This window comes from Castanea sativa, chromosome 5, assembly GCF_040712315.1.
Source record: "Castanea sativa cultivar Marrone di Chiusa Pesio chromosome 5, ASM4071231v1".
NCBI classification, from domain to species: domain Eukaryota; kingdom Viridiplantae; phylum Streptophyta; class Magnoliopsida; order Fagales; family Fagaceae; genus Castanea; species Castanea sativa.
In genome coordinates, this window is record NC_134017.1 from 32,913,850 (window position 1) to 32,940,598 (window position 26,749).

The 26,749-nt window shown below is 35.3% G+C and overlaps 2 protein-coding genes across 3 annotated transcripts in view; both read left to right on the forward strand.

Annotated features, from left to right (window-relative positions):
* LOC142634177 (putative protein phosphatase 2C 60) overlaps positions 1-3,416 on the forward strand; it is a 31,010-nt gene extending 27,594 nt beyond the window's left edge. For both annotated transcript variants that reach the window (XM_075808464.1, XM_075808465.1), the window contains exons 10-11: positions 2,669-2,723; positions 2,805-3,416. In XM_075808464.1, coding sequence (XP_075664579.1) covers positions 2,669-2,723; positions 2,805-3,032 — 283 coding nt within the window. In that variant the 3' untranslated portion in view covers positions 3,033-3,416. The remainder of the gene's footprint in view (positions 1-2,668; positions 2,724-2,804) is intronic.
* Positions 3,417-23,831: 20,415 nt separating this feature from the next.
* Positions 23,832-25,895, forward strand: LOC142636202 (chaperone protein dnaJ 8, chloroplastic). Its single transcript, XM_075810333.1, has 3 exons — positions 23,832-24,289; positions 24,574-24,642; positions 25,558-25,895. The coding sequence occupies exons 1-3, from the start codon at positions 24,071-24,073 to the stop codon at positions 25,750-25,752; spliced, it is 483 nt and encodes a 160-aa protein (XP_075666448.1). The 5' UTR covers positions 23,832-24,070; the 3' UTR covers positions 25,753-25,895.
* The last annotated feature ends 854 nt before the right edge of the window (positions 25,896-26,749 follow it).

The window sequence follows — 26,749 nt, forward strand, 5'->3', positions numbered from 1 at the left end:
ACTTCTTGGATTGCATTGGCAGGAATCAGTTGTGATAACTTCTGTTCATTATGAATGACTTTTATGTTATGGTTCATAATATTGTGGGCATCATTTTAGCTTCTAAGTTCATTTGGGCCATCTATTGTTTTTATTTTCAAATTTTCAATTATATAAAAAAATTGGTATTGGCAATTTGACACCTAATTTAAATTAGAATGTTCACCTGTGGACTTTATAGTGGTGGAATGATTCTGCAGGTGAATGTCATAATTGGACATTAATGTAAAGGAGAACATTTTTTTGTGCATACTCTAACAGAATTATCGATACTCCATCTTCTGTTTAAAAGCCTAAACAGGACTTCAAGGAATATCTATTTGAATGTGAAAATGCTGGCTTCCTCAAATTGATACTGTTAGAATTTTCTTTGCTTTGTGGCAGTATTTTAGAGATTTGTTCCGATACTTGAATCAAATTTGAATTTAAGGGCTCATAAACCTTTTACTTGAGTATATATTTGTACTGTTAGCTCAACTCGTAAAATCTCTGATGGTTGAATGAGAAATCTGGAATTCAATCCCCGCCTACACCAAAAAAGCTGATTGGTGTCTTGGTCTGATGATAAAAAGAACAATCATCAAAATTGGACGCCATAGATTGAAACTCTTTAAAAAAAAAGTTCACCTCTTAGAAAATTTTAAATATTTTGTCTAATTGTAACTACCCATCCAATTCTTGTATGAGAGGGATAGAGAAAGGTAACTATAGGGGCTGGGATCTTTGGTCATGGGAGGAGGTTTTGATAAATGGAAGAGAGAGGAAAGGTGGGGTAAGGACATTTGTGGCCTGTTTCAATCTTCTTGCTGAGTGCTTGTGATGTACAGTCATTAAGAAAAGAAGTCTATAAGCTTTAGATCACGTAAAACAACCTTTTAAAACACACATTGTGAAAGTGTTAGGAGCACCATTGGACAAGGATTTGCTTTGATTTTCCATTGAAGCCTAAGTATTTTAGAGGGAAAAAAGGGGAGAATCTCTTCTTCGTTGTTTATTCAAGCTCACCCTAAGTTCTTTAGACAACTTTTAACCAAAGGCTAAATTGTTATTGATGATAAAATTCAAGTTATTATGTTAATCTCATAATCTTCTACTCATAAGAAGATAACTTGATGCAGCAAAATAATACCCTATTATGAAGACCAAGGTGGCTGCAACTCTTAAGGCAAGTAACAGCAGCGGCTTGCCGCGTTGGTGCAGTTTATTGTGGCAGGCTGGTAGCAGCCTGTTAGTTAGCAGCTGGAGTAGTGTCTTGTCATTTGTAGGTGTAGTTGAACTTCTTGTATTGTAACTCAATTATTAGCAGTTAGTTTTTGGTAACAGCTAGAATTAGCTAGGGCTTTTGTAACAGAAACTGTAAGTTTTCAGTCTCAGCATACTTGTTTGTATTTTTTCCTCCAGCATGTCACCTTTTGCCATTCACTTCTGTCCTTTATGTCTTCTTTACAATTTTTAGTTTAGGATCGTTACGTGTTTTGTGATATAGTTAGCAGTTTGTAGTTTTACACTGAAAATACATATTCTTACAATTTTAATCGGTTTACTAATCGGTTTATAGTTAAAAGATGAGTTTCATACCTTCTGCATTTAGTGGATCTTTTCTTCTTTAACTTGAATCACTATGGAATTGATGTATGCCTCATCTTGATGAATAAACTGTTAATTTTTTCTTTGGTTTTCTTTTCTTTCCTTTTTATTTTTCAATAAAAAAAATTAGAGTAAATTGCAAATTACATCTCTAAAGTTTGGGGGTGTTTGGATTTTATACCTTGAAGTTTCAAAATTTGGATTTTAGTTCCAAAAGTTTAGAAGTGTTTGGATTTTACACCCGGACGTTTTAATATTTGGATTTTATCTCCTAAAGTTTGGAAGTGTTTGGATTTTACACCATTAAATTTTGAAGCTTTAGGGTATAAAATATAAATACTCCCAAATTTTAGGCAGAAAAATCCAAACACACCTAAATTTTAGGAGGTAAAATCCAAATTTTGAAACATTAGGTCGTAAAATCCAAGCACTCTCAAATTTTAGAGGGTAAAATTCAAATTCTGAAACTTCTAAGTGTAAAATCCAAACATTTCTAAACTTTAGAATTGTAATTTGCAATTTACCCAAAAATTTAAATTTGACATGGGAACATAGTTGGAAAATTTGATGTTAAGACTTTTTGGATAACATGTGAAGAAAGCAGTATCATCATTTTCTTGTAGTATGCAATGAGGATGTTAAATTCATAATCTGATCAAAGGCAATCCTTTTTTTTTTTTTTTAATTTTAGAAGAATAATATTACTACTTGAACAATACAACAACCAAGAACAAAGCCTTAGCCCCAAAACTTTTGAGGTTGGCTATGGATTCTCTAACAAGCTAATTGGATTGATCACATTTTTCTTCTTTACCAGTCTATATGATATTCTATCATTATACAAAATCACATACTCTGTGACCTTTTTAATAACATCTTTTATTTTTCCTTTTTTTTTACTACTACTACTACTTCTAGTGTCATTTTACCTTGATGTGTGATCCCCACTGTCTAATACTCGTGAATTTTAGTATGCATTTTGAATTTCTGTTAGTTTTCTGTTCTGCTAGTCATGATGAAAACCCTGACTCTCTTGCACTAGGGATTGCATGACAAGCCAACAACTAGTGGACTATGTACGGGAACAGTTGAAGACTGTAAGTATTTTTTTATTCTGTTCTCAGATTACTGAAAATAATATGCATAGAAGTAACATAGATTTCCATCAAATTATGCAGGAAAGTAAACTTTCAGCCGTATGTGAGAGAGTGTTTGACAGGTGTTTGGCACCTTCTGCTGGTGGTGAGGGATGTGACAATATGACCATGATTTTGGTTCAGTTCAAAAAGCCTGTTGATTTAGATGCTTCTGTTGGCGAGAAGATTCAAAAGGAGCAGCCTTTGTCATCTGATCAACGGTCTGAAAGGGAGACTGATAGAAGTTCAGTGGAGACTGAATCGAAGTAGCTGGATCTCTTTTAAATGCTTACCAATATTGCTACACATTATCTTGCAAGTTGGAAGTTGAGAAGTGCACTGGAATTACTGGATTCGGATTCATTTAGAAAGTGACTTCTGATCACGTGGCTGTAAATGTTCAAAGATATATCAAATAGTGGCTTAGCTACTTGAGTTCTGTACGTGTCTGGGTCTCTAGATTTTAAGAGACTTCCCATAATATGTCCAAGATCAATGGTCAGTTATTGTATGACAAGAACGGCATAAACTTTACAGGTTTTTTTAAGAGTACCATTGTAAATAGGAAAAATGAGATGATCAAGCATTCTGGAACACGCTATCTGCTTCGAGGAAAGACCATTGAAGTTTTTTATAATCTAGTGCTTCTTCTCACACTCTAGTTGATACTTACCAGAGATAGATGATTAATTATTAGTTAAATAATTCAGGCCATGAGGTATTCTGAATCTATGATGCTCAGCAACAATTGTAGAGCATCTTAATTGGTGGGGAAGGTGTTGGGTGTACACGTGTGAGTAAAATCTTACATGGAATAATGATGAGAAGAATGATTGGTTAATGTAACATAGTTGAGTCTATATTCGTTGGGCTTTGGCCTTTTGGGTTGAGTGTATCTTTATATGTTATACTAATACTTAAGGAGTAGGTTCTTATCTTTCAAACAAGTAGTATTAGAGCCCACTGTAGTGTGAGGCAGTGGGGATGGTATAAAAGGCCCAACAGAGGAGTATTGTCAATGGTGCTAGACAAAAATGAGGTGCGAGGTTTTAATGAATAAAAAAGGTGCGGGGTGAAGGCCCTGGATGATGCATTAGTGAAGGGAAAAACCCATAAAGCAAAGGAGAGTGAATAGGATTTTTTCATGGCCACGGAAAGTTCTTGAAACCTACAAGGAGACTGAGACTCACATACGTGTGAATAAAGTTTCATATTAATAATGAAGAGAAGAATGAGTGGTTAATATAATATAATTTAGTTTATACCTATTACGCTTGGCCTTTTGGGTTAAGGTTTTTTTTTATGTATGTTATATTAATACTTAAGGAGTCTACCTCTCCAACGAAAGGGTTTAAAACTTGTCTTGTGCTTGTTCTCTTTATTTTTGAACGGGAGTGAAATTGTGGTTCTTGACACTTCAATTTACTAACCTTTTTAAATTGTGCTCTTTTAATTCAACACTTTTGAATAAAGTTCTATATATATATATGGTGTCAATGTTAGTCGATTATTGCTTTGTTAGATTAGATGTTACTTATAAGATAATTGAAGACAAACTATGAATTTTTCATGTTTAGAAGTCCAGAAAATTGGCTTTTTTTTTTTTCTTTTCTTTTTTTTTTCTGTTGAAACTAACAGAATTTGTATTGCTCTATTTATTTATTTGGCTGAGAAATTTTGATGATGGGTTTTGTTGGTGAAAATTTATGGGCTGAATCGAAAAATTTATGCCCTATTTTTTTTTTTTTTTTTCATGTAATTGAATTCAAATTGTGTGGAAAAGTCAACTAGATGGTTTCTAGTGATTGTTCAAAATTCCTGCCTTTTTTAATTCTTTAAAAAATAGATGTAAACAGAGTAATGATTTGGAGGCTAGATAAGAGAAGGAAGAGTGTTTAGTAGTCTAAGGAAGATTATTTGTGGAAACTCCAAGCAAGATTTAGTACTTTACATTGTGTGGGTGGGATAGTTATTACATTTGAAAACAAAACATTCTTGCCCAGTTCATGAATTACAAAGTTAGCATCCCTTTAGATCCAACAAAAACAATAACTCACAAAAGAATAAGTCAAGCCTAATGCATCATTCCACAGTGACTGAATCTCCTAAATTGTTTCATCACTTTCTGGTATCCCACTTTCATAAACAACACAATCCATCAAAGTTCCATGCTAACAGACATCGTTGTTGCTATTTGATTTGTCTGTGCAGACTTTCTTACCATGCTACCAGACATCGCTGTTGCTTTTACTATATGTTTAAATATACTACATTATTTAGGTTTGAATGCATACGGTGGAGGTATGTGAACTAAGTTAATGTTAAATGCAATGTCTCATGTTATGCCACTTAGGAAAAATACCCATTTAAATTTCTGCCATGTCAAGATTAAACCAATCAGTTCGGCCCAATTCCTTACCGTTTGGAAGAACCAACGTATCAGTCTAAAGAACCCTCTTCAATCCCAATCAAACTACTAAAATAAAAAAAAACAAAACTATGAAGAAGACATGTAGAGAATGTCTATCAATTCCTCAAAAAAAAAAAAAAAAACTCTTTGTCTTAGTTTCACTGAAACTAAGATCAGAGTTCACTTATTTCTTGTTATTTCCAGGTGGAAGATGAAGCCAACTTCAGCGTCAAGAACGAAAAAGATTGTTTCCGGATTTAAATTGAAGTGGAATCTTTCTATATTTTAGAGTTTCTAATTTCATTAAAGCAAAGGTACTAATTTCTTTTCCTAATATTCTCTTCAATCATGGTTTGCTGTCAATTTAAGAATTTTGATACATAATCCTACAAGATGAAATCCTACCTAAATTTTAATGGCTAGTGATCTTTTAAAGTTAATAACTTCACTTTAATTTTTGGGTTTTTGTTTTCCCTCTTAATTGCTCTGTTATTTGTAAGGGGGAGTAAAATTGTGAGATTTTGAATATTTGCTCAAGGTTTTTTTTTTTTTGCCCTAAAGAGTTTGCGAATGAGTATATGAATGAGATAGGTTCTTTGAGTGACGTATGGTTTATGTGAGGGAAGCATTTTCCTGCAATTGCATTGTTTGTGTCTTTTGGGTTCTTTAAACTGCTTCTACAATTGTTTTAATTTATTTAATAAGGGATTCCAATAGTAGTGTGCTTTTGACAGTTGTTTTATTGTTATAAACTTTAGTATGTGTGAAACTAGTTTGATACTATTTTTTGGTTCCTAAGTTATTTGTTCTCATTTTTCTTTTCTTTTTAAAAATTTAAATATGCAGTGTAGTACCCCTCTCCAACTTCTTTATATTTCTTTTGCTCTCACTATCCATTTCAAAATTCTGTAATCAAATATTTTCTTTTAAATTTTATTGATTCTCAAATATTCTATGTTCTCATTCTTTTATTCATTGTGGTTCATAGGAATGGTAGATGAGAGTATCATATTTGTCAAGTAAGTTTAAGATCCGGTGTGATTCAAGTTTATAGTTGTTTTGTTGAGGTTTTTAATTTTTGTTTTTTTAGAAAAAAAAAATATTACATTAGTTTTTCCCTGTGTAGCAATTTAGCATATGGAACCCTCTATGATAGTGGGTTTTGTATGCATTAATAATGATTGCAAATTAGCAATTGTTAAAACTTGATTTTCACAAATTAAATTTTTATTGTTGGGTGATTCTTTGAGTATGAAAGTCGATATATCATGATCATTGTGTGTGCATTATGTTGTTGTAATCATTATCATATATTTGTTTTAAGTCATCATAAGATCCTAGATTCGTTTGCAATTAGCCAATATAAGAAGTATCTATACATTTTGAAAGTTCAAAATATGTATAAAACACCTATGAGCGTTTAACTCTCAAATTACAAATTACCAATTCAAGCTTAATATCAAACAAAGTATGTGCGGAAAATTAACATAAACTTATAACAGAATTGATAAATAATCTAAACCAAATAAAATCACATCCATAGCAGAAATTAAATGGCAAAGATTAAGGAAAGAGAGATGCAAACACAAGGACAACACAACGATGTGTTATTGAAGAGGAAACTGAAGCCCTTGGCATAAAATCTCTCCGCCGCCCTCCAAGCAGTCAATAATCCACTAAAGAATGTAGTTGTGATACATGAACAACAAAAGACCCTCCAAGTCTAATCTATCCTGTGTACCTAAGCCCTCCAAACTCCTACTCCAACGAGGTTGCGTCGAACCTATTTCTTCTTTAGCTTACCGGATTCCGCTATAGCCCATAGCATCAACCAATATGAAATTGGTCCCTTCCTAACTGCTTCTCAAAGCACCAAACAGCCTTCTCACAGATATGGGTATGGTGAACAAAGATTTTGGTAATGTACCTCTCAAGAATGTAACAATGGAGAGAATTTGAAGAGTCTCTATGTGAAGATTGTGGATGAGTCAATCTTGTTTTTCTCTAGGGTTTCTCTCTCAAAATTCTCTCTAAAAGCCCTCTACATTTCGTGGGTATAAGGGGTATTTATACTGGAGAGAGAAAGGAATGCGAAGAGTCAGTTTTTCCAAAACAGAGCTGTCTGGCGACTTGGCCTCGCGAATTGACTAAGTCGTGAGTTCAAGCCGCGAGTAAACAGAATGGCCAAACTGGACTTTTTGTCCTATAGTGCTCCAGCTGCCGTGATTAACATCTTCTCTGCATGTTTCACTCGTGTGCATCATCTGACGGCTTGCAAGCCGCGAGCCACCTGCGAGATCCAACCGCGAGTCCCTGCTTCACTGCACAATCTTGAGCATTTCTTCACACTCTCTCACACACTGCCCTTACATGAATCCCACCTAAATACAAGGTTTCTAAGTGCTGAATTACAAGCAAATTGGCACGGAATAAAGCCAACAAAATGGCTCATAAATTTCAACCTTACAATCTCCCCCTTTGGCTATTCCGTGACAAAACCCTAAAACAAACTCTAGACTTAAAATGTGAGTTGTGAACGGTTGAACAAAACTCACTCACACCTAACTCTAGAATCTGTGTAGCTCTTGAATCATAAGCACAAGTGTCTCCTAAAACACAACAACATAATATGATCATTGTATGTAGAAAAAGCTTGTAATGCATATGAGGCAAGCACAATGCGATCAAGCAAAATGGAGTAAAGTAATAAACCAAGGCTTGACCATACAAGCAATCACTATAAAATAGTGACCACAATGCTCATTCACACTTGGAATGAACATCCGGACATGCAAGATAATAAGCTTAAATGCAAAATATCATTTGCATGTCCAACTCTCAATCAATGCACAATACATGAGGTATATGCATCTAGGAACAAGATCCTACTAGGGCACAAGAGAAATGTACTTAAAGTAGTGCATGGCATAAAATCAAGTACATAAGCTACAAAGCATAGGTACAAAACATAAAGGCTGCATAAGCATGGTAAAAACCATAAAAGCCTACAAAACATAGAAAACAAACCCTAAAAGCTTACAAAAGCAACATGGGTACAAACAGAACATAAAGAAAAGCATAAAGCAGAAAGTTAAGATACACAAAATAAGTCCTGATGTATGATAAAATAAAGCAACATGTCAAACATCAATGCTCCCCCTTTGATCAAGCTCTTTCTCCCTTTATCAGCATCATCTCCCCCTTTTTGTCATGGAATATCTAGTCCTCATCTTCCTCTAGCTTCCTTTGAATTTGATCTAATTGGGTTTGGAGAGAAGTGAACTTCGTGTCACAACGAATAGTGTGATGGTGCAGAAAAGAGACTAGTCTTGACATCTTAGTGCTTATGTCATGGACGGATGGCATAATGTTGTCTAACTTCTCATCATAGGAGGAGGAGCTGGTTCAAGAACTATTATGAGATGTTGAAGCCTCTATCTTGATTCCCTTCCGACTATGTCCAATTCTAGCATTAAGTGTACGAATGTTGATTGGACTTGGCTTTGTGTAAGGAGACTCATCATCTGATGGATGAATGCCTTTGATTTTTAATATCCTTGAAACAAGGCAGCAAAAAGGAATGCAGGTCCTTGAGTTAGTTCTTGCAACAATTTTGCGCAGAATATGAAAGATATGAGCGCAAATGTCGATCTCTTCATTAGTAATCACATCATGTAAGAACAAGGCCCTCCCTAGATTCATGTATTCGGTGCTGGATAGAGGATACAAATTGTTGAACATAATTATTATAAGCACCCTTAGTTCTGGGGATAGGGAGGAAACACTGATTGAGTTCCCAGATTGTGAGAATTCCAAGTTTCTTCCAAGAGCATCCCGAAGTAAATCCTCCTCTGGATTCAACTCATCATGCACTGGTGGCTTGGTTAATATTGGCCGGTTGATGTGTAGGATTTCTACCATATAAGTGGGAGTTACTGAGAAAATCTTTCCTCTAACCTAGCATTTGAGTTCCTCTCCCTCAATAATGGCATTAGCATAGAACTCTTTCACCAAATTCTCGTATGCATCATCAAGGTAGGAGAGAAGGAAATTCCAATCCTTGGTGGCAAACCATTCAGGGATTTTGGTGTCTTGAAGAGATGGTTGGTCAACAGCCCTTTTAATCAACGGAGTGACATCTTTAAAGTAGTTCTCATAAGTCTGAAAAGCAGCATAAGATCTGAATTTGTGTGGATCATACACTCCTATAGGGAATCGGGTCCTCTTTGGCTTTGGAGAAAGATCATCAACATCGATCACAGGCTTTTTCCCTTTGCTACTGCCTCCTTTCACAGCTGCTCTTTTGAATGGAGACATTTTCACGCTGCATCATGTTACAGCAAAGAGCAACATAGACCACACAAGACAACAAACTCTATTAGCTCAGAGTTAGTTCCAAAAATAGGAATATTGTGGAAAACCCTAAATACATGAGATTAGGGTCACAATCATGTCACAGAATGTGTGAGAGCTACAAAAAAATATGGTACAACCAAAGACAGAGTGAAACAACGCATATCTAACACAACCCATACGACAATATATTTAAATCAACAAATACCCATATTCACGCATTAAAGTCACAGAGATTAACAAGGATACCCAATCCAAGAAAAGTGAAATACAATGAGAGAGAAACGGAACCTATACCTTTTCTTGAAGATTGGTGAACAAGCGAGGAAGAATATGGAGAGTTTGTGTGAGAACACAGTGTTTTTGAAAGAGGGGAAGATGAAATGTCACGAGATGTGAGGGAAAAATGAAAAATTTTGAAACCATTTCTAGAAAAAAAAAAAAAAAAAACCTTCATTCTGAAAAGTCACACGTTTTTCGCGACTGAGTTAATTCGCGTGCAAGTCGCCATAGCAAGTTACCAAACACCTTAGAACAAAAGTTTGAAAAATTTTCTAAGTGTTTGTCGCTACAGGAAGTTCCACCCACAAGGGAGTCGCGAAGGTAGCCACGAAAACTTCTGTATAACCCTCGCGACTGGAGCCTCCACTCGCAAACAAGTCGCCACATCAAGTCACGGGAAACCTAAAAACCCAGATTTTGAAAAAATTTCTAAGTATTTTTCGTGGCTGGGACATTGACCCACCAGTGAGTCGCGAAGACCTTTTGAGTAAAGTTCGCGACTAGAACATGCGACTTGCTTTACCCCCGACCAAGTCGCCAGAACAGGGCAACACTGTTTCTGAAATTTTTTGACAATTATGCAAACACAAAATACTTTCCAAAAACAACTAAAACACTCAAAAAAAAATTTGTGTTTGATCAACAAAAATTGAGCATGTGGAAACACATTTAATCAAGTACAATCATATAAATGAATATGGCATTCATTGAACATAGACATGTTTGATGTGTGTGGGTACTAAAGATGAGATAGTCCTTAGTCCAATGTGAAGCTTCAATGATCAATTCAACCAAAGCATACACAATTAGCACTAGATAATGTGACCCATGTCAATTATAGAAATATGCATATATGACCTCCCACAAAACTTGATTTCATGAATTTCGAAGTTTTTCATTTGGCTTCATACAATACATTATGTCATTTGATCTTTTTGAATCAATACATCTCATTGTGTGGTCGATGCCTGAAATTTTTGATATTTCAATTGATGATAGCCTTCGGCTTTTTGGGCATCATACAATTTTTATAAAGGTCGTTTTCCCTTTTTCCTAGTTAAATACTAGTATGTGCGACAGACTTTTGCAGCTCAATATCTCTTTTCATTTGGAGATTTACATTTGGTGAGCTCTTTTAAGCAAAAACAAAAAATAAAAGTGTGAGAAGATATATAGGTACAAGTCTATGCATGTCTCAAGATCAACAAAACCATTGACTAATCATTCATGACAAGTTTGAAGATCTCTTTACAACAGTCACATGGATTTCAAGAGTTTTTCCACAATGATATGAGTGCATAAAGAACAAGCTACGCTCGTGAATGCACAAAGCCATTTGTACAAAGGTACAAGGAGAAACATGTTTGTGACAAAACACAATAATGTCGATCAAACTTTTTGAATTTTCTATTTTTTATGTGTTTTTGGATTTTTGACATAAAAGCAAGAAAAGATTGATAAAAAACAATGTAAAACATTTAAAGAAAACAGTAAATAAACAGAACATGCTATACAAATAGCCAACAAAGTAGTGTGTTCTATAAAGGATAAATTAGAGAGGAAGAACACACAACACACAAGAGTTTCAAGGAATTGTACCAACACCAATGGTCTTACGGAGTGATTCAAATTGTGGACCATTGAGAGGTTTGGTGAAGATGTTCGCCGTTTGATTGTCAGTGTGTTTGAACTTAAGACACACAACTTTATCTTCCACCAAATCTCGGATGAAGTGGTAGCGTATCTCTATGTGTTTTGACTTTGAATGCTGAACTGGGTTCTTAGAGAGATTTATGGCACTGGTGTTATCACAGAAAACACACATTGTATCTTAAGGAATCCCATAGTCATGAAGTAGCTTCTTCATCCAAAGGAGTTGTGTGTAGCAACTTCCAACAACTATGTATTCAGCTTCAGCCGTAGAGAGAGACACGGAGTTTTATTTCTTGCTCATCTAAGAGACAAGGTTGTTACCATGGTAGAAGCAGCCTCCTGAAGTACTCTTTCGATCATCCACACTTCCAGCCCAGTCTGCATCTGAATAACCGGCAAGACAAGCATTCAAGTCCTTTGAATACCACAACCCATAATCTGGAGTTCCATTGATATATCGTATGATTCGCTTCACTACAGTCAGGTGGGATTCCTTTGGAGCAACTTGATATCTAGCACAAACACCAATGCTAAATGCAATATCCGGTCTACTAGCTATAAGATAGAGTAAACTCCCAATGATACTCCTATACAAGGTTGGACTCAATTCTACTTCAGAAGAATCAACATTCAGGTTCGTGGACGAACTCATGGGAGTGGAGGCATGTTTTTTGGAGTCTAGTCCAAACTTCTTGACAATATTTCTAGCATACTTTTCTTGTGAAATGAATATGCCTTCCTTCTTTTGTTTGACTTGAAGGCCCAAGAAAAATGTAAGCTCCCCCACCATACTCATCTCAAATTCTTTCTTCATCTTCTCAGAGAATTCTATAGCCCGATCATCAATGGTAGCTCCAAATACTATGTCATCAACATATACTTGAGCCACTAGAAGATAATCTTCATCATTTTTGACAAATAAAGGCTGGTCGACATACCCCCTTTTGAATCCTCTGTCTAGGAGGTAATGGGTAAGTCAATCATACCAAGCTCTAGGAGCTTGTTTCAAGCCATACAGAGCTTTCTTCAATCTCAACACATGATCAGGGAAGTAAGGATCCTCAAAGCCTTTGGGTTGTTCAACAAATACTTCTTCATTCAAGTATCTATTTAGAAATGCACATTTTACATCCATTTGATAGAGTTTGAAGTTCATAATACATGCAATTGACATAAGAATACGAATAGACTCAAGTCTTGCCACAGGAGCGAAGGATTCATCAAAGTCTACTCCTTCTACTTGAGTGTATCCTTGAGCCACTAACCGAGATTTATTCCGGATAATCTCTCCATCTTCATCTGTCTTGTTTTTGAAGATCCATTTGGTGCCGATGACATGAACATTTTCAAGCCTCAAAGCAAGTTCCCATACATCATTTCTCACAAATTGATTCAGCTCTTCATGCATTGACTTAACCTAATTTTCATCTTGGAGAGCTTCTTCTACCCTTTTCGGCTCAAATTGGGCAAGATAGCAATGGTATGTTACATGATTGGCCAGAAGTATGTTTCCCTTTCTAAGGCGAAGACCTTCATCTAAAGACCCAATGATGTTGCTATCCGGATGGTTCTTAATCACTCTTGATGATGGCTTCTTTGATGTGGAGACTTCATCATTCCGGGAGATGGGAGGATGAACTTCCGGAGGAGTGAGAGGACTTGATGTTCTTGACATTAATCTTGTTTCCATTCTTGAATTCATGGGAGTTGATTCCTTTTCCGGTGTAGGTCCTTCAACTTCTATATCAAGAGTTTCAACTTCAACAATGGGTTTTTTGGTGCTTGGTCCTTCTCCATCATCAACCATCTCTACCTTTGTTATGGCATCATCAATTTCTACATTGATGGACTCCATTACCGTCTTGGTTCTCTTGTTGAAAACTCTATATGCCTGGCTAGTAGTAGAATACCCAAGGAAAATGCCTTCATCACTTTTTGCATCAAATTTTCCAAGATTCTCCAGATCATTTAGAATGTAGCACTTGCTTCCAAACACTCGGAAGTACTTCACTCTCGGCTTCTTTCTATTCCAAATTTCATAAGCGGTCTTCTTTGTTCCCACTCGGAAGAATATTCTATTACCAATGTGACATGAGGTGTTCACATTTTCTCCCCAAAACTTTTGAGGAATTTGCTTGTTTAGTAGCATAACTCTTGACATTTCTTGAATCACCCGATTCTTTCTCTCAACCACCCCATTTTGTTGAGGAGTTTTGGGGGCTGAAAATTCCTTTTTGATTCCATTTTTCTCACAAAACGACTCAAATTTTGCATTCTTAAACTCCTTGCCATGATCACTCCTTATCTTGACAATAGGAACCCCTTTCTCGTTTTGTAGTCTCTTGCAAAGAATTTCCAATTTTTCACATGCTTCTGATTTTTCTCTAAGAAATTCAACCCAAGTGTATCTTGAGAAATCATCAACAATGACCATAATGTACCTCTTTCCTCCTAGACTCTCAGTTCTTGTAGGCCCCATTAGGTCAACGTGAAGAAGCTCTAAACAACGTGAGGTAGCGATCACATTCACCTTGTGATGACTTGCCTTTGTTTGCTTTCCCATTTTGGCATGCACCACAAATAGCCTTCTCCACCTTTCCAAACTTTGGAAGTCCCTCAACCGCTTCTAGTTTAGATACTTTAGCTACTTGTTTAAAATTTGCATGCCCAAATCTGTGATGCCAAAGTTCCAATATGTCAACACGTGCACTTCTACACGAAATGGGTGCCGTAGGAACTACCCCATAGAAATTATCGATAGTCCTATTTCCCTCCAAGACTTGAATCCCTTTTTCATCAATGATTATGCACCCCTTCTTTGAGAATTGAACAAGGAAGTCCTCATCACATATTTGAGTGATGCTTAAGAGATTCGCCTTTAGCCCTTTGATGTATAAGACATCTTTCAACAAAGGTAATCCCAATATCTCAACAGTCCCTTTGCCAAGAACTTGAGCATGACTCCCATCGCCAAATGTCACATAGTCACCAACCTTCTCTTTGAGTGACTTAAACAGTGATTTATCTCCTGTCATATGACGAGAATAGCCGCTATCAAGATACCATAAACATGAATTAAATACCTTCAATGAGGTGTGCACAAATAAGCAAGCATGGGATAAGCATTTTTGACCCTCAAACAGAAATTCATCTTCATTTTCCATGGTTTTGTTAGATTGAATTTTCTTTTTCAGATTATCAACCTTCTCACAAAATATTCTATTTATTCTTTTATACTTCTTAATCAAAGAGTTAGACTCACATAGACTATTGTGTAAGATGTGATTCTTATTTTCAAAATATTTCAGCATGTGAACAAACATCCTAGCATGTTTCTTTGTTTTTAATAACTCTAAGAGTTCATTGTTAAGACACCCTTCAATCATACTCATAGAGTCATTATCACAAACATTTAAACCACAATTCAGCATAGCCTTTGCCATAACACCTTTTCCACACGTAACCAAACTTCCGGACTCAAGAATCAATATTTTTTGCCATCCACATTAGATTAGGAAAAATGCATTTTTTCTTAGTCTAGGATTGGTAATAAAATCAACTAGAAACAGGTGACTAATCACACCTTAGAAAAACCTAATGATTGGCGGCGAGTTCACTTACCTTTGATAATCACCTAAAATTTGGCCAAGATTCTTGCCATACCTCTAAAGGTAGACAAATACCTTCCTCCATCGCGAGAGAGAGAGCACTCGAAGTTTCGCACAAACCGCACCAATCATTGAGAGGGGCCTCTAACGGGCCCCACGCGCGCGCGAGCGTCGCCACTGCGGGTGGTCAAACGAAGGCCTAACAGTTCTCCGTTTCAGGCCCGATGTCGAAAGCATTAATATAAGCAAACAAGCGTTAATAGCAGGTTTTATATGCCACATGGGTCCCATGATGTTCATATGAAAAAGAATTTATCGTAATGAAAGATACACTCATATACGTTAATAGCATCAACAATATTTATTGAATGAAATTCAACGACTATGCCCAATTGCCAACTACATCCAAGTGGTGCAAAACAAAAAGTTCACCCTTGACTTATATTCCAGTTTTATTTAAAACTGTAAAACTGATGCCATGAATCTTTAAACATATCCACATCATAAACCATGATAAATAACATAAATATGCAGAAACTTTACTGCAAAAAATAAAAAACACCAAGAAAACTATTTTCTTTGACTCTAGAACTCAATCGTCATGTTATACAAGTATGATATTGAAGTTTGCTCTGATATCAATTGTTGGAAAAACTGGTTTTGCATCTCATACAAAACCCACAATATAAGCAATACAAGTATCTACTTCATTCATGAGAGATAACATATAACATTTGATAGCTCGGATTTGTGTAAATACACAAGAGCTTGTTTAAACCCCCAATTAAAATATTATGGTTCGGTTGATTTTACTCTAATTTATTTAAGTGTAGAACAAGAGTAAATGAAACGCAGTAAACCGATAACTACTCTAGTGCATAAACATCAAACACTAAAAGTAAAGCACAAGAGTAAGGGAAGAAAGATGAAAACACAAGATAACATGCCGATGTGTTATCAAAGAGGAAACCGAAGAACTTGACGAAAAACCTCTCCACCGCCCTCCAAGCGATAAATCAATCCACTGGACAATAAGTTGGAATACATGAATAGTAAGATATCCTCCAAGCCTAATCTACCCAATGCACCTAAGCCCTCCAAGCTCCTACTCTAACAAGGCTTCTCGAAACTGTGTCTTGTCTAGCTTTCTGGATCAAGTAATACACCTGATTGCATCTGCCAAGCCTCACCGACTTCTTTTGGTAAATCCTCTAAGCTTTCCAAGCTCCAAAACACTCTTTACACTCTGAAAAGGCGTGAGTTGTGTTTGGGTACAAATCTTCTTTCAAGGTATGACAATGGGAGATGGAAGGAGAAGAGGTTAAAATGATTTCTCACTAAGGATGAGTAGCTCTCTCTCTCTAAAAGATGGGTGTGTGTGTTGTAGAAAACCTATCTAGGGGTTTTCTCTCTGAATGACCTCTCATACTTTTGTGAATAATGAGAGTATATATAGTATGGGCGAAGGGTAAGAAAATCACACTTAAAAATCCTCTAGGCAGAACGTTTCACGAGTAACTAGGGGAAGGCCTTACCTACAAGATACTCGCGAAAACAACAACTCGGCATGACTCTTCAGCTTTTGGCATGTGCTCCTCATGTGACTTTTAGCTGTCTTGATCAAATCTCCACCACTCAATACTAAACCCATTACAAATAAATCCCACAAAAATACAAGGATACAAATTTATGCAATTACAACACTTTTTATCATGGAATAAAGCCAACAAAAACATAGTTGTAAATCACAACTTTACAACATTGAATTCTAGGACAAAGAACAAAAAGTGTACCTTGATGCAATGAAATTAAAAAACAAGACTTGAGAATACCTTCAATCTTCATCCCAATTCCACATGGTGACCAAGATGAACGGTCTCTCAATCAATTCTTAAGTACGTTCATTATCCTTTGGAAAAGTGTATTCCAAATATTCTGAAGAGAAAAACTGTTTTCTCTTCTTTTAATTATACATACATCTTAACTACGTTAGCAATTTCTTTATTTAATAACTCTTATTAAATAAATAACTAATTACCTAATTGGGTTAGCCTTTTGGGCCAACCCAATTGGGCTTAAGTGTATGGCTTGGGATGAGACCAAAGAGACTAATAAGGTTCTAGCTCCAACGGGCTGCAGACTTATCTGTCAACTCTTGACAAGCTCAAAGTTACCATTAATTATATAACAGGTACCACTATGGAAATATGATTTCACTCTAGGCCTTATTAATAAATTATATCCCAAGACTTTAATATGATATTATTTGACCCCTCCATGATATATCTATAGTGAACAAAGTCATAATAAAGTTTCACTTTGTAAACAACTATTTTATTCCTTGAGTACCCAGTTTAATCTTTTAGTTATTCATATTTATGAAATCTAATTTCATAAAATATGAACTTTAGTAACTCTTTAATAAAGTGGCCGGCCTTGAATAACCAGTTCTCATTAAAGAGATTATGGATTCCATCTTAAGAATATGTTCCCTCAACACTATGTGTGATTACCCAACATACTGAGGTTTTGACCGTTAACCATGTGTAGAGTGCTATTATGGACTGGATTGAGATTCCGTGCAATACCCAGGGTATTGCACGGTGTCTAATAGTACAAATCTCAGCTTTCCATTTAATCCAATGACTCATTATGTTGACACCTCACCAATCCAGGCTAGCAATTTGTGTGCTCACTTCTGTTTTCATTTTAGCTTCCCAAATTTGAATTTCACTAACTCTCTCTCCTCTCTCTCACTTCAATTGAGTTCTCTCCCCCACTTTCCCTAACACTCCACTCTCTCAACCCTGACTACGCCTCCACCATTCTCTCAACCTCCACACTTGTACTCTACCTCTCCCTCAACCCTGTCGTCACTGCTTCTCCCATACCAAACTCAAACCCATAAGCGAAAACAAAGAAAAAACAGTAAACAGTAACTCACCATCTGAGATCCCGACCCCGAAACACTCTCACCCTTTTTAGACTCAGATTAGAGAGAGAGTAAGGGTTGGGGTTTGGAGAGAGTCGGGTGTTTAAGTGAGAATTTGATGCTTTTCTAACCCAGATTAGAGAAACTAAGGGTTAGGATTTGGAGAGAATCGGGTAAGAGAGAAGTTGATGCTTAATCTCCATGGCTACAACTAGCAGCCACCATGTTCCTTTGTCTCTCTCTTTGATTTTTCGTTCTTTTAATTTTCTCAACAAAAAAAAAAAATTTGTTCTTTAAAGCTCACACTTGGCCGAGCTTCTTCTTGCACTCACACTACCGCCGGTGGCGGTGCATATAGATGGTGTTTACACCATTGGTGGTCGTTGGTACCCCTCTTTTTCTCTTTATTGTCTCTTCACTTTTTATTTGCTTTTTAGAAATGACCAAAACCCCCCATTTTGTTTCAATTTTTATTAGTGACTAGGTTTCGTTGTGCATAGAGCTTGATGAATTGCTTGGGTTTGAAAAATGGAGGTTTTTAGGTACAGCCAAATGTGCTATGATTGAAGGGAAAGTGGCTTGCTGGTAGTTGTTGTGTGTTGTTGTCTTTGACATTAGTAAAGTAATTCTGTTGCTTGCTCTATGCTAAAAAAAATCATTATGAAATTTCTCTTTTTATCCTAATTGCATATGGGTATTTTGCGTGTTGTAGTTGTATTGACTATGCAAATGGGTATTTTGCGTGTTGCAGTTCATTTTAAAGGTATGAATAGTGGCTCTTGATAGGCTAACTTGAGTGAAAAATTTTTGCTTGCTTGAATTGTGACCAATCATACTTAACAAGTTTAGCCCAAATTTTAAGAAGTCAATTTAGATTTTTATATGTTAAGGCCTCCCTCAAATATTCTGGGTTTTTAGTTCAAAAGAATGTTTGAAAATTTGGTGATGTGTTTTTTCTTTTAATAAATCTTCAAATATTTCTAGATGAACTTTAATTATTGGGCATTTCAATGTTATATAGATATGTTACTAATTTATGAACTCTAATTCTAATTGGGCATTTCTAAGTTATACAAATATGGTTTTGATCTATACAATAAAGCAGAAATTGCATTTAAATTTAGGCACAATTGAGCTTATGAACAAGAGTTGTTTTTTTTCCTTCAATAAAAAAAGAGGGAGAAAATAACTGATATCAAAATGTCCAAATATAATAACGTTCATATATATATATATTGGGGGTTGGCTTTAGAATAAAGGTGTGGCCAAAACACTATTGGAGACCTGGAGCACGGTCAGGGTGTAGAGGTTGCCAGAGGGAAACCAGTGATAAGCACCTCCAGGAACGACGGTGTGGGTGCAAGGAGGTTGGTCCTAGCTGGGCTTGAGAGAACCAGAAAACAAAGAGAGAAACCAAGAGAGACAGAGGAACTTCTCGGAAACCATCGCCAGAATTGGTGGAGCTGAACATGGTGGCTGCTAGCTATAGCCATGGAGTTTGAGCAATGGAGTTCATGGAGATTCAGCCATAGAGTCCTAGAGAAAGATCTGATAGAAGAGAGAAAGGAAGAGAGTTCTTTTGAAATTTGAGGTAGTTGAAGAGGATAGAGAAAAGAGTAAAGAGGAGAGAAATGGGAGAAAGTTGTTTCACGCAGATCAGTGACGTGTCTTTATGACATGTCCTATTTTTGTGCATTAAATTAAAGGAAGGGTTAAGAATAAAACTATTGCACTCGTCCAGTAGCCTAGATATTGCACGGAATCTCAATCTTTACATACTTATCCACTAGTTCAAAAGGGACAGTTTTTATTCAGATTTGAAACGCCAGATATTATACAATCTATTAATATAATATTAATACTTTCAGACAAACAGACTCAGTACTTTTCTCCTTTAAAAAAAAAAAAAACTAAAAAACATATCCCAAAATTTACGAGGCACGAGCTTCCCCGCATCTCTTTGTCTTGGATGACGTAGTGTCAAAATGCCATGTATTCAATTTTCATGTGCCCTCCATTGTTTGCATATTTTTACTATTTTTTTTGTATTTTTAATACAAATTTCTAGTTCTATCCCTCTCATCCCCAAATTTCTTATCAATTTTCTGCAACTTTAGTAAAGTTGCTCCTCCCTAGTTCCTTCACCAGATTTGATATTGATAAATTTTATTAAATAATAAAATCATTTTCAAATGAATGATTCTTTTGAAATGAGATTAATGCATAGACACATTCTCATAAACAAAACAAAAAAAGATTAATGCATACTCGTTAGGATGTTAATAACTTTATATTACAGAAACTTCATCTAAGAGCACTAGCATTGGGGGTGTAAAAACCCCCCAGTTGCTATTTTAGCCATCAAACCCATAAAATCATGCTCCATCCGGGTTGCTATTTCTAAAAAGATTTGCAACCCAGCTACAGTCAGGTTGTAAATCTACAACCTGACTGTAGCTGGGTTGTAAACTTGTTTAATATTTTTTATTTCTCACCCGGGCCCACATCTCACATTACTCTCTGAAATCTTATATCTCAACCTTAACCTCACCCTCTCCTTCTCTCCCTTTCTTTTATCTCTCATCTATTCCTCTCTCCCCACTCTCTGTTTTGTTTTCTCCTTTCTCTATCTCAGTGCATCTCTCTTAGATCAGCGTGGAGGGTGTGGGTTTGTGGGGATCAGCGTGGTGGAGGGTGTGGGTTTGTGGAGATCAGCGTCTGTGGTGGACATCAGCGTTTGTGGTCGAGGTTAAGGTGTGGGTTACGGTGGTTGCTAGGTTGTGGTATCGATGAATTGTGGTTAGGTTATGGAAATTGGTGACTATGTTGTGGGAATTGGGGGCTAGGTTGTGGGATTCGATGACTGGGTTGTGGAGTCGGTGACTGGGTTGTCGGTATCGATGGCTGGGTTGTTGAATCAGTGACTGGGTTGTGAGAAACAGTGAGTGGGTTGTGGGTTGTGTGGCTTTGGGTTTTGGTGATTTATTAGGTGGTGGAGTCCGGTCTGTTTGGTGGTGGAGTCCAGTCTGTTTGGGTTTGTGGGTATGGATTTGGTAGTGGTGGTGGTGGTGGTGTTGTTGGATTTTAGTTGGTGGTGGCTGTTGTGATGTGGGTGAGTTTTTTCTTTTCTTTTTTCTTTTGCTATTAGATTGATCTTTGGACTGATTGTGATTGTGATTGCGGTGGCAGTGGAGGTGGTTTTGGTTGTGGTGGAGGGTGGGTGTGGTGGTTGGCTATGGTTGGGGTGTGGTGTTTGTAGTTGTGGGTGAAGAGAGAGAGAGAGAGAGAGAGAGAGAGAGAGAGAGAGAGAGAGAGAGAGAGAGAGAGAGAGAGAGAGAGAGAGGATTACTTTTATTTTATTTTATTAAGTAGTTTATATTATTTTATTGGGTTGTAGGTAAAAATAGAAATTGGGATGTAGGGTGAGTTGTAAAATGAGTTGGTAAAATAGATAAAGTGATGTTTGAAGATGCAAAATAGACGCTTTTTTACATCCTTGGCTGCTAATGCTCTAATGTTCATATTCACTCTTATAATTTTTTTTTTGTTTGGATTAAGAGATATTATCGAATCCTACTCCTAGAGTCTAGACTAGTGGATATAATTAATTCTATAACTTCTTTAAGCAACTATCCAAGTTTTTTCCTTTAATAAACACTAAAAACAATAGTGAGTCAATTGTCAACATCAATTATATAATTGGGATTCCAAATTATAACCTTTTATCATAAGCATTTAGGTTAATTAAATATTTCCTGAAATTTTAAGAAAATGAATTTGATATGTGAGTTTTTCAATGGTACTTTTGGGAAGTGGAAGAGTCTCTATTCAGGCCTAAAGCTCAAGTACTAACTAGGCCCCGTAGAATGAATTGGGCCAAACATGTATACTTGTAGGAGGACTCAATGGGTTATAGGGTATGGAAGAAAGGCAATAGGGCCATCCCAAGCACCCAGAAGAAGGAGGGCAACTTTAGTAGATCGTTCTCGTGGAGAAGGCAATAAGCTAAAGAAAGTCTAGCCTTACTCAAGGCGAGGTGCATGAATAATCCATGTTTGATTTTCAGAAGGTACTTGAAATCTCAGGAGACTTCCAAAACATACAAGAAGGTAGAATATCTTCACCTCTGCATTAATGAGGGTATTTCCACCTAACTTTTGCTACAGTGAATGCATAAGAGACAACTTGAACAATACAAACACCCCCCAAAAGTCAAAATTCTAGGATAAGGGAAGGGAGAAAACCGATAAAGTAGAAGAAAATATCCCTAAAAACTTGGCTGGTGACAGGACAACTATAAAGATAAGAATAAAAAGATACCTATATAAGGTGGAGGATAGGAATAAAAAGGGTGTCTGGAAAAAGAGACAGAAAAAGAGGGAGAGAGAAATAGTAGAAGGAGAAGGAGTGAAAGACCAAAAAACTTATGTAGTGTAACACCACGAGAAATTGAATTTTTCTCTTGTAACACATTAGTCTTATTATGAATGAACATGACTTTGTGAAATCAATTGCTTGAGTTTCTCATTGTGTAGTGTTTATTCCCTTTATTCTCTGTTATAAATAAATTGTCAGTCAGTCTACTTCTCGAGAAACTATATATTATCCTTGGAGAAGGGTGGTTTTTGACACCCACAGTACTGTTTGTGGTTTTTTTATATTTTTTTTATTTTAGAATTCTAAGTATTTTAACATACACATGGAGAGAGATGAGAAGATTTTAAAAAAAACTGACAGTGGTATTTAATATGCAATAAATCATGGAATTCATATTTTGACCTTAAATAATGTGGTTGAGTAGCTTATACAAAATTTGTGTAATAAAAATCATCTCAATAGTTTCAAATTTTTGCTCCACGATACTAACTGTCGCATGCAGTTTTAGTGTTGGCATATGAGTGTATTCCCTTATCTCATCCCACTTCCCCATATATATATATATCTGTGTGTGTGTGTTTCTCAAAAAAAAAAAAAAAGTTTCAGATTTTTCTTATCCTAAAGGTAAGGCTTTAGTATAGAATTGTAAAAGAAAAAACAAGAGAGAGTACTTATACCAAAGTATTATTTACTAATATTAATATTTTAAAATTCATGAGTTACTATTTGGAATAGTTATTCTTTTGTTTGTAATTTTTTTTTTTTTTTTGCTGAATAGTTATTCTTTTTGTAATTTGATAGGTACTAAAGTCTTCATGTTGCACTTGTTTCTTTATTATATGGCATTGATTGTCCTTTACGGACTAATACTTTTATTCTATTATGAAATGTACGTACTTTATGGTATTGCTCAAACTCTTGTGGAGCAGCAAAAGAGGCTTAAGAGACTTTAGTTTGGCTTGAGGAATGTTCGTTTTTTTTCTTTTCCGTTGTATCTTGATTGAATGAATCAATTTCTATAATTTTTAGTTTTTTACTAAAAAGAAGAAGAGATAGTTTTTTTTGAAAATTACTTGATTGACATTGTTGGGCTAGAACGGAAAAGAAAAATAATCAAGTAAAGCATCAAAAATATAAAATGACAAAAAGTAGGGGCAAAACAAATAAGTAGTTTATGTTGGGTTAGAGCGGAAAAGAAATAGATAAATAAAAAATAAAGAAGGAATATTCCCAAAATATACCAAAAAAGTATGACTAGGACGACCAATAAAGCAAAAGATAAGCATCCAAATCCTTCAACAACAACAAAAAAAAAAAAAAAAAAAAAAAAAAAAAAAAAAAACGAAACCACAAATCTAAAATCTGACGCATTGGATAAGGACCTTCCAATTCCACTCCGTGCCACCTCATACGTTTTCCCTGATCTGATCAACATTCTATAATAAAGCTTCCCTGTTTGAAAAGTCGTTCTATCCATTAACTTATTCTATTCAACAATCATTGGTTTCGAAACCCACCATTTCAAACTTCAAACCTCTCTCCCTAATTTTAATTGAAATCCATTTTCCGTTTCCCATTGGATTCATTTCCAAGCGATAACCTTTCTGCTAAAATTTTCCTCTATTTAAAGCCCAAAAAATAAAAGATTTGGTGGTATTGTGCTTTGAAAATAAGTTTTTGTTTTTATTTAACGATGGCCGCTGCTGCTGGAATTATTGGTGGAAATGGGTGTTCTTCTTCTTCCTCTTCTTCTTGGTTTAAGCTGAGAGATAGGCAAAGGAAGAAGAAGATGGCGAATAGGGTTATGTTTTGTTCTGCTTCTTCTGTGATTGATCCTTACAAGACTTTGAAAATCCAACCTGGTGCCTCTGAATCTGATGTCAAGAAGGCGTTCAGACAGCTTGCTTTGCAGGTTTTTTTCCTTTTTTATTCTTGGGTTTCTTGGTTTAGTTTGGATTTTTTAAAGTTAAATCTTAGGTTCGGTTAGGACTTTTTTTTTTTTTAATATAAAAAAAAGAAGACAAAAAAAAAAAAAAAAAATCGCTTTAGCTTATATTTATATAAATGAAATTTCAAACTTTGATCTTTAAGATTGATTTTTTTTTTTTTTTTCCTTCTCTCATGTCAAGTAGATCTTTCTCTGATTGATTTAAAATTTTGTGTGTGTGTGTGTGTGTGTTTTATTTTTGGCACTAGTATCATCCGGACGTATGCAGAGGAAGCAATTGTGGAGTGCAGTTTCACAAAATCAATGAAGCTTATGATGTACGTAATCCAATCCGTTTTATTTTTCTTTGTTTGGTTTTTCCATAGTAATTTTTGGCTTAATCTCATCTTACACTTGAATATTGATATTTGATCTAAGAAATTTGTGATGTTATATTGTTATATATACATATATCTGTCTGTTTCAAAAAAAAAAAAAATTCCGAAGAAATTGTGATATTATATTCATGTCTGTTACCTTACCTTTCCGATAGTATTGAGAAATTAATAACTACAGTATCACTTTATAAGAAGAGTTATTGAAAACTTCTCTTAAAAAGCTTTGTATTGGTTCCCAGCAAAATAAAATTGGATTAAAAATGTTCGATTGGTCAGGTCATTTTTCTGATTAATGTGTCTAAACAATAAAAACATTATTATACGAAGTTTATTTATCTATAAAAAGGATCTCACCCAGACTTAAGCAGAAATGGTATAGGTCATGTGAATGCGGTGCCCGCCAAATGGTGCACGAGTCATTTTAATCACTATTATAATTATTATTACTACTATTATTATGTGTTGTGAATACTTGTGATACCCTATAAATAAAAAATAAAATAAAATAAAAAAAGAGGCATGATGGGACTGCCACCTACTCATTGCCTTTTGTCCTCACTTTCAATTCTTTGTTTACTTTTTTTTTTTTTTTTGTGGTAAATATTCTTTGTTAACTATAAATATAGAAAGAAAAAGAAAAAAGAAATTCTAAAAGTTGCTAAATGCTTATACTGTGAGTGTGATGTTTCACTAGTAGCAAATATAGCATATGGTTGTACTAGTAGAATTTTATCCTTCAACCAAGGTTGTGTGTTTTCTCGTAGAATTTGATTTAGTTTTATTGGTTGATAATGTTTTTTTTTAATAAAAATTAAAATCATACTCTAACTTAATCAGTATATTTGTGTAAAATAGGTTGTGATGAATAATTTGAGGGAGGATTCGAGTGTATCAAAGATGTATGGATCGTACTATGAGGAGGATGATATTGATGTTGATGAGCCGATGAGAGGAATGGATGATCCTGATTGGGATTTGTGGGAAGAGTGGATGGGATGGGAAGGAGCAGGAATTCGTGACTATTCCTCTCATATTAATCCCTATATTTAAACCTTCTATTCTAAGCCTTTATGCTTATTGTATTGTATATATTTAATCTTCATCCTCTGTATATATCAATGTTATCAATACCGTTTTGTTTTGTTCGGAACAATTCTGATTACTGAACCGGTGCCAATCATCCATTTATTCTACCTTGTGCTTATCTCAACTACATTCCACTAAATTCTGGCTAATATGAAACAAATCATTATTTTGTTTTTCTATCCATTACTTTACTTTCATATTGAATTGAATATTATTATTATTATTATTATTTGTTATGAATGTGTTTTTGATCTTCCGTTTATTTTGCTCATATATGACAGTTTTTTTTTTTTTTTAATTGTTTTGTAATCATTATATTTGGTTTTCAATTGGGTCTACAATTGTTATCACTTATTTGCCTACTTCAGTAAAGGAGCTTCATATAAAAGAACTAGCTGCTAAACTATGTGATGCACGAGAAAGTTATGTGAGGTTTTATTTTTTTTGATAGGTAATCAGAAAACTATTATTAATGAGAAAATAAAGAAAAGTACAAGTTGTTCAGGATGATGAACAAGAAGAAAAAATAAAACAAACAGCACAACAAAAAGAATAATCAGGAAACTAAGGTAAGGGAAAGTATAAACTCAGAGAGAGAAGAACAATCAGTAAAACACTCCAAAAGACGACGTTGGCATAAAACTTTTAACTCACCTAACGTCTTTTCATTATCCTCAAAAGAACGAGGATTTCATTCTAACTACACAATCTACATTAAGCATCCTGAATCAAATTCTAAATGTTTGAATTATGTTCTCCAAGCCATTGATGCCAACAAGATAACAACCCCCCTTCCCCCCTCTCCCCGCCTCCTCCATCCCTACCCCACAATTGTAACACAATTGTAACAGACTAAAAATTATCAATGTACTAGCACTCTGTTCAGTCTCAATGCCACAATCAACTAATATTGCAAAAGCCACTAATTCACCAACTTTGATATTTAATGATGATTTATAAA

Bases quoted from the DNA above. Each gene is read 5' to 3' on its own strand.
- LOC142636202 (XM_075810333.1), top strand. From the start codon at position 24,071: ATGGCCGCTGCTGCTGGAATTATTGGTGGAAATGGGTGTTCTTCTTCT. The intron at 24,290-24,573 runs GTTTTTTTCCTT...TTTTGGCACTAG, and splicing joins TCAGACAGCTTGCTTTGCAG to TATCATCCGGACGTATGCAG. The intron at 24,643-25,557 runs GTACGTAATCCA...TGTGTAAAATAG, and splicing joins AAATCAATGAAGCTTATGAT to GTTGTGATGAATAATTTGAG.